The following is a 16,756-nucleotide window of genomic DNA, read 5'->3' as shown; positions in this document are numbered from 1 at the left end:
GTACCATCTGCCATATATAAGGGTCTGCATCAGAGATAACAAATGCATGGCATAAATACTGCCCCTCCTCTCTCCTGTGACCACTGGAGACATTTTTAATTGACTTCAGCTCTTTCTCCCACTGAGCCCCACTCAGCCTGAGAATTCGTCTCGTACAGTTATCTAGGTAACCACTACTGGTCAAGTGAGTTGGCCGACAAGACGAGACCTAGTGTCATCCTGTTCTAGTTGGTGGTGCATGTAAACACACCTCAGTATGGCTGTAAGCTGCACTGTGACAGAGGCGAGGACACAGTGGCACCTGGGAGCACAGCACAGTGAACACTAACCCTGTCTGATGACAGGAGAGGCTGTGGGGAAGGTCTTACTGAGGAACTGTCTGTAAAAGAAGTCATGAGGGATGGGCTGGAGTTTGCCAGAGCAGCAGAGGCAGCCATCTCTCCTTCCAATATTATCTGTTGTTTTATCTGTATTATCTGTTGTAACGGAACCTTTGATTTTTAGAACAACATCCAATGCAGTGACTGTTAAATTCTGGCCAATGTGAAGAGAGCAGAAGTGATGTGTACAGCGCCTGAGTTGTAGCCTTGAAGAGAAAGAGCATGCCCTTTTGCCCTTGGTTGGTGAGATGGTGGTAGCCATCTGGGATCACACAGATGAGGGCACTCAAGGATGGCGGAGCAACAAGTTGCAGGGCCTGGGTTCCTGCCCCTGGGGAGCTGCTTGACTAGCCATGGACTGCTCCTGGGGCCTGGACTGTTATTAGAAAGAGAAAGAGATGTCTATCTTTTTGAAGGCACTGTTATTTGGGGTCTCTGTGACAGCATTTAAACATATGGATTAAGTAAGTTGATCAGACAGACAGATTTGGAGGTGGGGTTAGGGGAGTTGGTCAATCCAAGAAACTGTGAAAAGAAATAACACAGGTTGCATCCTATATGTTGGGCCTGTACTAGGTCATTTAGATGGTCATTTATATTTTAACCTTTACAACCACCTTATGACTCCATTCACTTTACAGATAAGGAAACAGACATCTAAATGGAGTAAGCAACTTGTTCAAGGTCACACTATATCTAATATGAAACAGGGCTGGGAATCTAACTTCAGGTCCATGATCTTTTCACTCTGCCATGCCATGCAGAAACAAATAGCTATAATAGAGCTTTTGGAGAATAACAAGGAATTTGCTATGGAAGGAAGATGGGGTAAGACGTTGGCAGTGGTGGCAACAAAGCTGGGAACCGGAGAGTCATGTGAATTTCTTCCAGCCCATTCTGTGGTTCTGCTCACATGCACATGTCCCTAATACTTGTGGCTCCAATCCCTTGCCTGTGACTCTCCTGGCATAGATTCCTAATCTGTGCTATTCTAGCTCTTGTATTAGGCATGCTTAGTGCTGCACTCTCCAGGGACACATTCGAGACCAGACCTGGTGGTAACTTTGCCCGAATTATCTGTTATCTCTGATGATGAGGATCACTGTGGGAATGATCCCAGCTTGTCCAGAGACGCACAAGTGCTGATTGCAGGCTCCAGAGAGGCTGATGATCTGACCACAAATCGCAGAGCCCTCTCAACTTCAGGACCCCAGGCTACTTTTCCTAGCCATTCATCCAGAGTCAGGACACCCCTCCTCAACTCTCACCCAGCTCAGCCCGTGCATCAATACCTTCCCCAGATTCCAAAGCACCCCTTACGCTCTTACAGCTACAGCAGTCAAAAGGCAGGAGGCATTTCTTACAATCTGAGATTAGGTGAGTAAGTCTTAAGGGAATAGAATAGCTATAGTTTTCATCCTGCATGGAAAAGGGAATAATTTCCTATCTCTGAAAGGTTTGGGATAACCAGCTATAATGTTCTCTTTTGTTTTGCTTAGGAAAGAATGGGATAGTTGGCCAAGCATAAATAGCTGTAGAATGTATTAAGCCAATTTGGACAGAATAATGGATACCAACTACAGCAGAGCAATACATGGCAAAAATGTTGAAACTTTGAGCTTTATACATGGTGCAATCATCCAAATCACACCCAGAAATCCGCCATATCACTGAACATTTTGATACTGGAGAGCGGCCAAAAAAAGCACAAGTAAAGGAAAGATGACTCAAGAATAACATAAGGAAACTTTTTCTTGAAATGCTATCTTCCTTGCCTCCTTGATTTTTCATTGCATAGATATTTTTAATCTTTTAAGTTTCCTCTTTGAAATAAACAGAATCAATACTAGGAGTAAACTTCTATGGTAGGAAATGTATGTGTTGCTCAACAATTTTTTCCTTATTTAATAGAAGAACTTATTAAGACTCGATTCCAACCTCACCTCTATCATAAACCCTTTCTGAATTGTCCTCAAATAAGATGAAAATGTATTCCTCTGTGACTCCATGGTGTTTTGAATGCACGCACCTAGAACATTTATTTGCCCCTCTGATTCTGCACATAACAGTATGAATTTCTTAAAGGTGAGAACTGTGACTTTTACATCCTCCATGTGGGGCCTAAAATAAATGCTTAGCAAGCTTGTGTTGAGTGCACATATGCATGGTTTGGATATGAAACAGAAATTGATGTAGTTGGGTGGATTTAGTTTATGTGTGTGTGTGTGTGTACATGCGTGCCCGTGCAGACCATTTCCCAACATCAATAGTGGAGAGAGTTGATTTAACAATTATAAGAAAGTTGCCTTGACAAACTAAACATAAGCAGTAAAAATAAAGGCACTATGATAAGGCGTCTTTTCCAAACCTCTTGCTTCGATTTCCCGAATGCATATGTCCACCACCATGGGCCTCTGCGTGTTGTGAGCCTTCACGAGTGTTGTGAGGTCACAACAGTACACCTTCTTGATCCTCTTGAGATCAGGTTGGCAGTCGTTTGGAACGTGCTTGGAACACTGTTTGTGTACGTTCAATCCACAGTCTGTAAACAGAGAAGCCACATTAGCCTTGCCCGGCCCTTTTGTGAAAGCCCAACACAAATTATATGTTACCAAAAATAAAAAGGAAAACACCCAAGGGTTTGCTGTGTTTCTCTGGAACATCCATCCCATTTAGAGGTGATGCTTTCTACAAGATGAGCATGAAACCATCTTTACTCACGAAACTCTTGTATAGTTCCATTTTTTTTCATTAAGCCTTCTCTGTTGCTGGACCACAAGAATACAACATCTCACTGAGATAGTTTTGGTAACTAGCCAGGTTGTTTGTAGGTTTTTTTTCTCTTTTTGGACTGGAAACTTTGGGTCCACATGTGGGCTTTTGGGCTTGGATTCCCAGAGCTGGTCATGCCTCATAAAGGGTATCTAGGACTTTTGCTAGTTTATTTCCCCTAAAGGCCTTGATGCTTCTCTTGTGGAAGAAATGATTGCTTTCTCTGCAGGAACCTCTGATCTTTGGTCTGAGGGACCCATGACCATCGGCATCTTCTTCTCCTTTCCTGAAGAGTTGCCCATAGTTTCCACTCCCTCCTTCCTTGTTAGGCAGTTTAGGTAGGCCATTTTCCTTTCCACTTGCCTTATTTTGACACCTGTGAGTGAAATAATGTCTAACTGGACACCAGTGGGAGTACCTGAGGGTTTACAATTTAGAACAACACCATGTAATGTGATGATTAGAGTAATTATTTATAAAGCTCATATCAAGATCTGAAGCTGAAAAGGTGATTTTAAGTTCAATGAACACATTAAAAGTCTTGTTAGCAGTTGGTATCCACTGATGGAATTTCTCTAACAATAACAAGGCACAGACTACATTCTGGAAAATAAAAATTTAATGGTGAAGTTGTTCAAAGTTGATGTGTTGTCTGTTCAAAGTGCTTTCTAATATTGACTGTTTAACAATAATTAGGGGCCATCCCAGTGACATAGTGGTTAAGTTTGCACACCTCACTTTGGTAGCCCGGGGTTCACGGGTTTGGATCCTGGGTGTGGACCTAGCACCACTTGTCAAGCCACACTGTGGCAGCATCTTGCATAAAATAGAGGAAGATTGGGACAGATCTTAGCTCAGCGACAATTTTCCTCAAGCAAAAAGAGGAAGATTGACAACAGATGTTAGCTCAAGGCCAATCTTCCTCACACACACACACACACACACACATGCACAAAATAGAATAACAATTATGGGCCAGCCCAGTTGGCACAGTGGTTGAGTTTGTGTGCTCCACTTTGGTGTCCTGGGGCTTGAGGGTTTGGGTCCTGGGCATGGACCTACACATCGCTCATCAAGCCATGCTGTGGCAGCATCCCACATACAAAAAAATAGAGGAAGATTGGCACAGATGTTAGCTCAGGGACAATCTTCCTCACCAAAAAAAGAAGAAGAAGAAGAAGAAGAATTTTATATATTATATAATTTATCTATTTTATATATAAATATTATGCACACATGATAATGAATATTACAATCAGCTGCTTTACTACAAAGCACTTAACCACACCAAAGATTTGAGAGGATCTAAAACTATAAAATCATCAAAAAATGATTTTTGAAAAACATCAGATGATTCTCACGTAATGTTTACTGGTGAGTTCTCTCTGTCTACCCTCCTTCCAAGGAAAAAACCAGCTCTCATTCATCTTAGTTTTATCAACATGAGAAACTCAATAAAACTCAAGTGAACTTTAATAATATTTTGATAGATCTATTTGGTGAATGTAAATTTTGGTGAACTGAACTAAATAGAATTGGTTGGTTTTCTTGTTTGGATCCTCTTTTATAAAATGAAGATAATATAGCACCTACTCCTAGGGTTATCATGAGGATTAAATAAGTTAATAGATATAAAGTCTGAAGTGTGGTGAACACTACATAAGAGTTAAATAAAAGGAAAAAATATGGCGATAGAAAATGTAAAGATGCCTCCCCAGCAATTCTTAAGTTTTTTCATTAGGAATTTTTACTATGTTCTCACAAACCTCATTTAAAGCAATTTTTTAAATTGCGGTAAAATATACATAAAATTTACCATTTTAATCCTTTTTAAGTGTACCGTTCAGTGGCATTAAGTACCTTCACATTGTGTGCAACCATCACCACCATCCATCTCCAAATTTTTTTCGTCTTCCCAAACTGAAACTCCGTACCCAATAAACAATAACTCCCCACACTCCCCTCCCCCAGCCACGGGCAACCACATTCTACTTTCTGTCTCTATGAATTTGACTACTTTAGAATCCACATATAAGTGGATTCATATAGTATTTGTCCTTTTGTGACTGGCTTATTTCACTTAGCATGATGTCCTTCTTCATTCAGCTTGTAGCATATGACAGGATTTTCTTCCTTTTTAAGGCTGAATGATATTGCATTGTATGGATAGACCATATTTTGTTTATCCATTCACCCATTGATGGACACTTGGGCTGCTGCTACCTTTTGGCTATTGTGAATAATGCTGCTATGAACACGAGTGTACAAATGTCTGTTCAAGTGCCTGCTTTCAGTTCTTTTGGGTATAATACCCAGGAATGGAATTGCTGAATTCTATGATGATTCTATTTTTAATTTCCTTATAAATTTCATTTTAAGTTCTGAAGCAATAGTGTGTTTATGTAGAGTTAAATACCGATGTTTTATTAAAATGAAGATGTTTTATAACAAATATAAAAATATTCACTTTTGGCAAACAAATACAATTCTATATGCTATAAAGTCTAGTTCATGTAAAAATATTTAAATATTTATTTAATATTTACATATGATGGCAATGATGGCTCTGTCTAGCCTTTAAGGATCAGTTTTCAGTTTTCCTGCTGCTCAGAGGAAATATGAGGTGAAACAGTGGCCATCGGAAAATACTAACATTACAGCCTTAGAATATGTTTTATTAAAAAAAACACACACACAGAAAAAAAACCCAAAAACCCTTTACCCCAGAGAAAGTTGCTCTTCACAGCTAATCTGAATCCCAGAGTTTTGTTCTCAAAATATTGACTTTGGACCAGTTTCCTGCTGAAATTGGATAATACCAGCAATTAGGGATATTTTGGATAGGTATAATTGGGACAGGCTGAATTAATGACTACTGAGTAATTCAAATATTCTGCCACACTGCTCAGTGGTTGAGCTGTGAGATACTTTGTGACTCTTGGTGAGTAAGCCTTCTGTGTTAATTTGGGCATCTGGAACATTTCTGAAGAGGCTGCCTCTGAGCCTACAGATACAGCTTGTCTCACAGCTCTGGGATGGGGGCAGGGAGAGATAACTGACATGCATGGGCACTAATGAACCATCCAGGTCTCACCCTGGTGATTGCTGTATCTACACAGTAGAAGCTAAGATAGCCCCTTCCAAGCAGAGAAAAGATTTAAGGCCCCATGATCCTGTGAACCAAAATGGGCAGTACGGAGAAACAGATCTTCTTAACGTAGTGTCATTAGCTTATTTTATTTTAAATGCTTCATAAGAATTATTTTTTAAAATCATACCCTAGCAAAGAAGAAATCAGTCATGGTGTCAGTGGAAACACAATCCTTACATTACAGGAGGCTGTTCTTGCTCCCAGCCAGAAATGCTTGTCAGAAAAAGCATGGTAAGATGAATTAGGAAGCCCAGTTACACATTAATTTGGCAATTTTTTGCTATTTTGTTAGATGTATCTTAACAAGATGTGTCGTGTGCTCTTAGCGATGGGTGTGTGCATCTAGTTCTACATGGAAAAAGACCTAGGGTTTCAATGTGCTTTGAAAACATGCAATATCAAATCAACGTGTAGAGTTCCACTGATAATCTGAAGCCGAAAAATACCGAGTATGGCCTCTAGAGTCGAATTAATGTTCCACCATTTACTATGTGGCCAAGGGCAATGAGCAATGATGTCCAAGCCTCAGTTTCTTCATCTATTTAGTGGGGAGAATAACTTCATCTCCCCCAAGGTCTATTGGTGGGGCTAAATGGCATGATAAATAGAAAATGCTTGGCTCAATGCTTGGTATGTGGTGAATGTTCACTAGTATTATTATTTTTATGCCCTGCCTTTTATAGTAAAGTGGGGATAGGAAAGAAATATGGCTTTTCTATCCATGCAGTTCCATTGGAACTGATTTTCTTTTAAGGATTACCGCCTATTTGGGGTGGCAGGTAAGTGTCTAAGGAAATGGACCTGCTTGGACTTTTTCCTTTTCTTCCATAAAGATGAGATATTCCTTCTCCTCCTGGCACACACCTAGCCCAGTCTCTCCATGAAGCACAGAGATGCCTTGAATCTTTCAGAAAGCTAGACTTCTGAGCTAAGGTAGGCCTATTTCCCAGCTCTGGAAAGATGCCCTCCAGCTCAACATTGTGGCACTTTATACAAATGGAAATGGATACAGAAAGTTCCAGGTCTACCTGAGCACCGGACCCCTTGGGCGATGAGCCCCCACATGAAGTTGGCACAGTATTCACACCAGTGTGGGCCTCGAAATGTGTGGACCTGTGATCCAGAAAGAAGAAAAATATCAGAAAATTCAGAGTCATTTGGAGGCAGGTGGCCTTGGACATGAAACAAATAGATGAAAGTCAAGAAATAAAGCCCTCAGTGGGAGCGAGCATCCCTTACTGGGCCTTTTCTTTCCAGTGGGCTGGAGTTGTAAACAGACCTGAAGAAAACAGAGATGTGCTTTGGTCTCTGAAAATCCTCCACCAATCCACCATGCCCCAGGTCAGTGTCAGAAAGGAAGGTGGAGAAACAGTAAGATCATAGGGCCGTGCCATCAGCTAAGGAACGAGACTCTCATCACCCCAAAGAAGGCACTGCATGGACAAACCCAAGAGAGCCCAAACCACTGGCAATAACCTGCAGTTAGCTCAGTAAGTTCTGGAAGGCAGACTGTGTGCAGACTATCCAGGAAGCTATAAAAAACACATGATTACAGGACAATTAAAAGGCTCCAAGGCTGTGAGCCACTTCTAAAAAAGTTATTAGAAAGATGAGGGAGTTGGTGGAAAATGAAGTCTACCAATAGGATCTAAAGAACTGCCTTCCCCAGAGACTGAGTCCGCACTCGGCAGGCTGGGTGGCCTCTATGAGTGTAAGCTGCAAGTCCCTTCTGGTTGGCCAAGGTGCCAGTCTCATTGGTTTGTGCCCCAGCCAGGTGTTAAAGATTTTAAATATCATGAAGTAAAGATGGTCTTATCTCTAATTATTCAGGTACGGGTCCTCCTGTGACAGGACCATGTACTAAGATATGATTAAAAAAACCCCAAAAATATATGTTCTCTAGCACCAATGAGCTTCAAGAAGCAGACCTAGAAGTTTCTTAGAAAGCAAATGTGGCCATGGTAAGCCAAAAACCACCACAGGAGTCTATTCGGGGGCATGCAAATCTACATGAAAAGGTTTTGAATTTTTACAAAATTAAAATATTATGAGACATTATACAAGGACTTCTAAAGTTTTAAACCTCCATTAACAAAAGAAAAGAAATGCAGACAATATTATTCAACACACTGGGAGGTCTGTATACTACTTTTATTGAATAGAAAAGTCAGGATGACAACTCTGGTAACAGTCTGGGAAAATGCTCATCAGCTCTACTTAACAAAAAAAAAAAAACGGCATCACTTTGAGATCTTGCTTTATTTAAATATGCTAGTAATTGGGTATACATAAAGTGGCAAGCCAAACAGACCCAGTTCCCTCCTAGTGGAACTCGCAGATTTGTAAAGACAGACAAAGTGAATAAGTTAATAAATCAAAAAGAGAAACTTACGACCATGGTTTCTATGCAATAAAACTAAGTTATAATAGTCTTTTGGTATTTCAGTTTATCACATGCAAACTGCCATTATCCTATTTCTGCTTTGAAAAAAGTCTCTCAGAATTTTTTTTACTAAAGTGGAGAATTGTGCTGCAAGGAAGTGACACCAAGATGTGGCAAAGCACGCCTTGCAGGAAGGCAGAGAGTCCATCCTGAGGGCATCGCCTTCTCACAGAGCCTCAAGGCCGTGACTCACCCAAAGTCTCCCTTAGATCAATCTTGATGCTAAAAGAATCCCTCAGTAAAGAGTCCTGTGGAAAGTTGAACATTTTCTAAATCCAGCCATCAAAGGCTTCTTAACATTTTACTAGAAATGCTCTAAAGGGACTGCTGGTTAATTATGGCAACAAAGTCAATTGTTAATATGCTATTGAAATTGCAAGAGCAATTAAATAAAATAATATGTAAAATAAAAATAACTCCAAACAAAAAAAGAAAAGGAAAAAAGGTGTGGAAAGGGCTATAAAAGAAAAAATGAGGTCGCTACTAGGGAGACTGAAGAGGGGCCCCAATGTTATCCTCGCCAGTCAGGAAGGCCTCTCTGGGAAGGTGACCTCAAGCTGCTTGAAGGAAGAGAAGGAGACAGTCTGGTGGGGGCAAAGGGACAGCTGCATTCCAGGCAGAAGGAATCTACGGAGGCCATGCAGGAGCAAAAGAGCTTGACGTGACTGAGGAACTAAAGGGCCAGGGTGGCCAGAATGCCAGAGTGAGGGGGAGAGGAATTGGAATGAGGTTGAAGGTAGGAAAGGGTCTTGAAGCCTTTATTAATGTGTGGATTTGGTTTTAATCTAGGTCCAACAGGAAGTTCTTAAAGGATTTTGAGTAGGAAGGTGCCTTTTTTTTTTTTTTTTTTTTTTGCTGAGGAAGATTTGCCCTGAGCTAACATCTGTGCCAATCTTCCTCTATTTTGTATGTGGGTTGCAGCCACAGTATGGTTGCCATTGCATGGTGTAGGTCTGTGCCTGGGGAACTAAATTTGGGTGGCTGAAGTGGAGCGCGCTGAACTTAACCACTAGGCCACAGGGCCGGCTCCTGGAAGATGCTTTTTAAAAAAGATATTCTGACCATTGTGTTGAGAATGGATGGGACAGTGGTAATAGCAGAAGAGATTCAGAAACTAGATAGTATTTTCTAGTCGAGAAATGATAGAGGCCAAGGCCATGATGCTGGAGGTGGAGATGCGAAGTGGATGGACCTGAGATATATTTTGAAGATATAATTTACCGGATGTGATAATAGAATAAATGTGGGTCTTTGAAGGAGAGAGGAATCAAGAATGACTCCTAGATTCTAGCTTTAGAAACCAGGTGGGTGGTGACACCATTTGCTGCGATAGGGAAGATAGTCTTTTGGGGAGAAATTCAAGAATTCAGCTTTGGACAGTTTAAGATTAAATGCTGCTGAAATTCCAAGTATTAGGGTCAGGCAGGGATTCACACATAATTCAACAGCTCAGACGAGGAGTGAGGGCTAGAGGTATACATTTGGCCATCTCTGACAAATACATGGTAGTTAAAATTGCATGAATAGATAAAAACTATTAGGGATAAATAGTAGAAAATGAAGAAAATAGAGGCCAATGCCAAGCCTTTGGTGCTCCAACATTTGGAGAGAACCAAGAGAGTGAAGTGTTTCAGAAGCCAAGAGGAAAGAGTGTTTCAGGGAAGAAGTGGTCAACCACGCTGAATGCTGGAAAGAGGTCCAGTTAGATGAGGGATGAACATTGATCAGACACAGGGAAGTCCTTAGCAACCTTGGCTACAGCAGTCTCTTTGGACTGGCGAGGGCAGAAGTCATACTCAAGTGAGCTGAAGAATAAATGGGAGGTATGGAAGCGGAGAAATGTGGAGGCAAATTCATCCAGAAATCTGGCTATGATGTCCAGCAGAGCAACGAGGTAGCTCCTGGAAGATATGGGGTCAAGGGAAGATGTTTTTTAGTAGAAGACGGGAGACATTAGGGCATGTTGACTTGTCGATGGGACTGCCACAATAGGTACAAGAGACTGGCGATGCAGAAGGGAGAGAAGCAAGGAAGCGGGCATCCTGAAAAGCTGAGGGACGATGGGGTTGAGGGCATATAGGGAAGCAATATTCAAACGGAGAAACAGTTGAGATCTTTCCAGAATTAGTAGAAGACACAAAATCTTCAGATTAAGAAAAGCTAAATGAGTCTCAAACATGACAAATAAAAAGTAATCTATACATGGATAGATTATAGTGAAACTGCAGAATACCAAAACACAAGCAAAATCCTATAAAACAGGTTACCTGCAAAAGGACAGCAATTAGAATGAAAACAGACTTTCCCTCAGCAAAAAGAGAATAATAGATTATGGAATACTTTCAACAAACTGCTCAGAGAGAATTACTGCCAAGTGGGATGGAATCCACGAATTTAAAAATGCATAAGAGAAAAAGACATAAAGATTTGATCAAGCCAGTAAAAAACAAGAGAGGAGAAAAACAAAGCAACAAAACCCACACATAATAGAGGAAAAAAACAAGAAAAAAACTTATACGTCTCTAATCATCATATATATAAATGGCTCTAACTCATCAAATAAAAGACAGAAATTTTCAGATATTTAAACAACTTTTCCAAGAAACACGCTCAAAATATGTGATAGAAATGTTGAAAGTAAAGGGATAGAAAAAGACATACCGAGCAAACGCTAGGCAACAGAAACTCAAAATAGATACACTGATACGAAATACAGATTTTCATTATTAGCGATAAAGATGGTCATTATATAATAATTAGAGATTTAATTTTACCATAAAGGTATAATAATCCTGAGCTTTTATGTACCTGACAGCAAGGTCTCAAAAAATACAAAAGAAAAACAGAAGGAGTTACAAGGAGAAATAGGCAAATCCATAATCAGAATGATTTTAACAACTGCTCACAGAAATTAATAGATCAAATAGCTACAGTTAATATACTGAATATAAAAGGAACCTCATATCCAACAATCAAAGAACACACACTCTTAAAAATCACATGCATATCTACACAAACTGACCACACAGCAAGCCTCAACATTTACAAAACAGTCGATACTATAGAGACCGTATTCGGACTGCAATGCAACAAAATTAAAAATCAGTAATAATAGATAGCCCAACTCCAATATATGTGGAAACTTAAAGGAATTTTTAAAATTTAGCAGTCCAGGAAGAAATCTTAGTAGGAATTATAAAACATCTAGAATTGAAAGACAAAGAAAACTCCCCTTGTGGGGTATAGGAGCTTTAAATGCATATATTAGAAAATAAAAGTTGAAAGTTAATAAGCTAAGTATACTATTGAGGAAGCTAGAAAGATAACAGAGTAAAACAACAACAAAAAAGAGATGATTACAGAATATAATGAAAGAGAAAGAAAAGACGTAAAAGGAATAAAAAAATTAAAAGGTGATTTTTAAAAAGATTTATAAAATAAGTAAACTTTGGGCAAATTGAGCAAGAAAGGAGGCACAAACTATAAAGAGAGGACAGAAATGCAGATGCAGTAAAGACAGAAAACAAAAACCTTGAGAATACTAACTTTGTACCCACAAAATTAAAAGTAATGTGGAATACGTAATTTTCTTAAAAAATATAAATTATCAAAAATGACTCAAAATAACCCAGAAAAACCTAAATTCAATTATATCGATTAAATAATTGAATCTGCAGTAAAACATCTACTCTCAAATAGTCACGGATCTCAAATGATTTTATTAAGTTTTAGCAAATCTTTAAGAAATAAATGATCTCTAGCCAGTACAGACTACTGCAGAGTGGAAGGGGAAAAAAAAGAAGAAAAGCCCCACAATTTGCTTTATGAGGCTAATATAATCTTGCTATACCAGAACAGTACAGGAAGGTAAAATTATAGGTCAATTTCAGTTATGAACATAAATGTAAAAATCCTTAAAAGAAGGATCCTACTGAATGTGGCATTCTGTATTTAAAATGTCATGGCCAAGGAGGATTTTCTGCAGGGATTTAAGGTGGTTAATGTATTACCAGAATTCACCACAATAACAAAACGAGAGAGAGAAACCACAATCATTTCAAAAATTAGAATACTGACAATCAATAAAATTCAACATCCCTTCATAATAATAGCACTTAGCATCCTAGGAATACAGGAAACTCTCCTAAAAAGAGTTGACTAAAGGTATCTATCACGCACACATCATAAACTGAGCATTTAAAGATGGAACATTAGAACAATTTCCTTTAAAGTCAGCAAAAAGATGAGACTGCCTGCTATGAATGGCTTCTCTTGAGCATCATTCTGCAAAGTTTAGCCAGTGTAACAAGACAAAGAAATACGACATATGATTGAAAGAAGAAACGAGGCCATCAAGATTGCTTAACATAAAAGCACTTAATAAAACTTTGCTTAATATAATGAAGAAATCAATAGCACTGCTATACACGAGCAATAACTCATCAAATAATAAAAATCAAAGACTCTGCGGCTGGCCCCATGGCCGAGTGGTTAAGTTTGCGTGCTCTGCTTCTATGGCTCAGGGTTTCACTGGTTCGGATCCTGGGCGGGGACATGTCACCATTTGTCAGGCCATGCTGAGGCAGCGTCCCACATAGCATAACCAGAGGGACTCACAACTAAAATATACAACTATGTACTGGGGGGCTTTGGGAAGAGAAAAAAAAAAAGAAGATTGGCACCCGTTGTTAGCTCAGGTGCCAATCTTTAAAAAAAAAAAAAATTAAAGACTCCTCTCATACAGCAAAATCTAAATTCAGCAAAAATCTAAAATAATTAGAAAATAATGAAATAAATGACAGTAAGGACATAAATAAGAAGAGAGATAGTCTATATTCATGTATGGCAATGCTCAGTATTGTAAATATGTCAATCACCCTCCAAATGAATCTATAAATCCAATGCAGTTTCAATCAAAACCTCCATGGTGCTTTTCACAAAACTTGACAAGTCGCCCCTAAAATCCATATGGAAGAATGGAGCAGAAAAGAAGAGCCATGATAACTTCGAATAAGTGGAAGAGTGTAGAAAAACACATCCAAACACACATCAAGACTTCTGTAGTTACAAAAAGTAAAACACCGTTCAGGATGGACAAACAGACCAGTGGTACAGAGTGGAAAGGCCAGAAACCAAATCAAGCGTAAATGTAGACTCTGTGTATCTCAGAAGCGGTCTTACAAATTAGTGGGGGAAGGATGTCAGAGAGATTAATTATTTCCTATTTCATCTTCCTATCCACCCACTCGTTATTCCCTCATTTATTTGATACTTACATGCCGATTGCCTGCTTTGAACCTGGCACTGTACTAGTCCTTGGATATACAAAGTCAAAAGAGACCAGAGGAGCACAGACCTCCCTGCACTCAAGGACGTCATCTACAAGAATAAGCAGACAACATGAATAATTATCCCACAGTAGCATGATAGAGAGAACAATAGATTCTTCCTGAGAAGGCTGGGGAAAGTGATATTTGAACTGAGTTTTGAAGGATGGATAGGAGTTCACCAGACTGGGAAAGATGGAGCTGGTGGAGAAGTGATGGTGTTGACTGGGGAGGCAGATGACTTGGGGAGAACATTCTAAGAAGAAAGAGCACAGCCAAAGGCCAATGAAGGTGGGCTTGGTTTTTGAAACGCTTTCTTTTCTTGTAGGTCATGCAAAAAAAGGAATGACAAAATTATTCTCTGGAACATCTCCAGTGGATAAAGAAATTGCATGGGAAATATCTCCATACTTTGGGGTAAGAATGAAAATACAGTATTTAGAAATTAGAAGAGTAGCTTCAGTGTTTACTACACATTGACAAAACAGAAATCAGCCTATGGAATGCTTCAGGAAACACAGGAAACGCTACTCACAGATTTTCTAAAATTTCGCTTTTTGCCAATATTTTAAAAAATAATTAAGCATATCAAAATTGCATTTAACACTTATTAGCCCTGCCCATATTTACCAACATTGTTTCCCCTCAATGTCTCCCCAATGCCTTCGATCCCATTTCTCCAGCCAAATAAACGCAAGTAGACATTTTTGAATAACAAATAACTTTGAGTGTCCCCACAGAAATAAAACAAAATGGGGACAGAGGGGAACATAAAGTTAGTTAAACATTATTTTAGGCCCACTGCCTAATTTCCTCTTTGTGATGGGCCACTGTTTATTTTCAGGGCCGATATACTGTTCAATTTTCTTTTGGGTCCACAAGGACAATCTCCAGATACTAGGCTATATGTAAATGCTGAGGGCACTCTCTCTGAACCCATTTTCTTTGGGGTTGAGTTATGATGTCTACTGTCCCAATGAAATACCCCATATCCTGAAAAGTCACTGATCAGCTTTTTCCATTCTCTTAAGTTTATTGATTTTCAAGAATATCTTTTCAGAAAAAAGAACATTTTGCAAAGTTTAGGGCAGTAACTAAAACACCCTAGACAGGAAGAAAATACCCCAGACAGGAAGAATGTCTGTCCAAGACTATTATACTGGGCATGGTCTGCCTGGAATTCAAAAACCACACCAAACAGAAAAAGATGATATTCCAGGAGATAAGGTATGTTTGACAAATAGCCCAGGAATGGCTACTTAGCAAAAACAAGAGAAAGAAGAGCTGTCAAGAAAAACCTCGGGTGTTTAGCGAGAATTCTCTGACTTGACTCTAAATGAGCAGGATGTTATTTGTCTCACATCTGCTGAATCTGGAAGGCAGTAGTCCCTGGTGGTTTCCTAACAAGTATGTTTTCACGGGTCAATGTAGACACCGCCCGAGTGTATAATCAGCTCAGCCCAGGTTCTAGACTGTAAAAAAGCGCTATTTATGATGTGCCACAGTTGAGAAATTTTGCTTTTTCTTAGCGTACATCAGGGTTTCTCAACTTTGGCACTATTAACCTTTGGGGCAGGATAAATCTTGGTGCCTTGTAGGATGTTAGCAGCATCCCTGGCCTCTACCCACTAGATGCCAGTAGCATCCTCAGCTAGAACAAACACAAGTGTCTCCAGACATGGCTGAACGTGTCCCAGGGGGCAAAGTCATCCAGGTGGACAATCATTGGTGTAGACTAAACCCATATTGCCTCAGTTGGTCATTCTTATTATTTATGTTAAAAATGAGAACTTTGTTCTTTTACTTTGGTTTGAAAAAAGACCCTGCGTTAAAGGCAGTTTTTTTCTTAGCTGCTTTGTGTGCATAGAACAGGGGGCTGGAGGTGGCTGAAGCCGCTCTCAAGCTACAAGTCACTGGGTTTGGGGGGTCACCTAGTCTAGCCTTTGCCCAGAGTTACCTGAGGGGCTGCAGGGCAGGCAGCTCTTCTGCGGCCACCCAGAGGGGCAGCAGCACTTGGCCTCCTGACCTCAGCCAACGGTTTTTCCTATAATCTACTGCATTTCCCATAATCATGTGACATTGAAATCTTGTAAGAAATTAAGTTAACTTTGGACTTTCCCCTCTTGCAGGATCAGATGAAATACTGACCTTGAAGTGAACCTTTTCAGATGTAAGAAAAATAGCCAAGGGGAATCACTCAGCCTGTGACAGAAGACTCTGGGTTTCCCTGAGGTCTGCTGAGCACATGCTCTAGGAGAGCTGGGTTTCTCAACTGTGGCACCACTGACCCCAAGATTTGTCTATTCAGCAGCTGTTCTAGTACATTTCACACAGCACTTAATTTCTAAAACGTTGACTGCCTCAAAGCTTTCTGGGAATCTCCCCGTTGCATAAAGTGAGATATTCTTGCGCTAGCTAACTTCCTCTCAGGTTTACGAGGGCTTCAGCACGAATGTTCTTTTGACATCTCCCTGCTCAGAACCCTCCAGTCCCCCGCCCCCGCCCCAATGTCTATTGCAAGTTTTCTCAACTTCGGCACGATTGACACTGGGGCTGGATAACAATTTGTGGTGGGGGCCTGTCCCGGGTATTGCATGGCATTTAGCAGCATCCCTGGTCTCTACTGGATGCCATTAGCATACCTGAGTCATGTGAGACAGAAATGTCTCCAGACATTGCCAAA

At 40.0% G+C, this 16,756-nt stretch overlaps 1 protein-coding gene across 1 annotated transcript in view; it reads right to left on the bottom strand.

The window, feature by feature from the left end:
• CHN2 (chimerin 2) overlaps positions 1–16,756 on the bottom strand; it is a 287,052-nt gene that overhangs the window by 9,282 nt on the left and 261,014 nt on the right. Inside the window, exons 8-9 of the mRNA XM_046668856.1 lie at positions 7,332–7,416; positions 2,749–2,922 (exon numbers count right to left, since the gene is read on the bottom strand). Coding sequence (XP_046524812.1) covers positions 2,749–2,922; positions 7,332–7,416 — 259 coding nt within the window. The remainder of the gene's footprint in view (positions 1–2,748; positions 2,923–7,331; positions 7,417–16,756) is intronic.

Source organism: Equus quagga, chromosome 8, assembly GCF_021613505.1.
Source record: "Equus quagga isolate Etosha38 chromosome 8, UCLA_HA_Equagga_1.0, whole genome shotgun sequence".
In the NCBI taxonomy this organism is placed as follows: Eukaryota; Metazoa; Chordata; class Mammalia; order Perissodactyla; family Equidae; genus Equus; species Equus quagga.
Note: the sequence above shows the minus strand (reverse complement) of the source record. Positions and strands in the feature narration are given on the sequence as shown.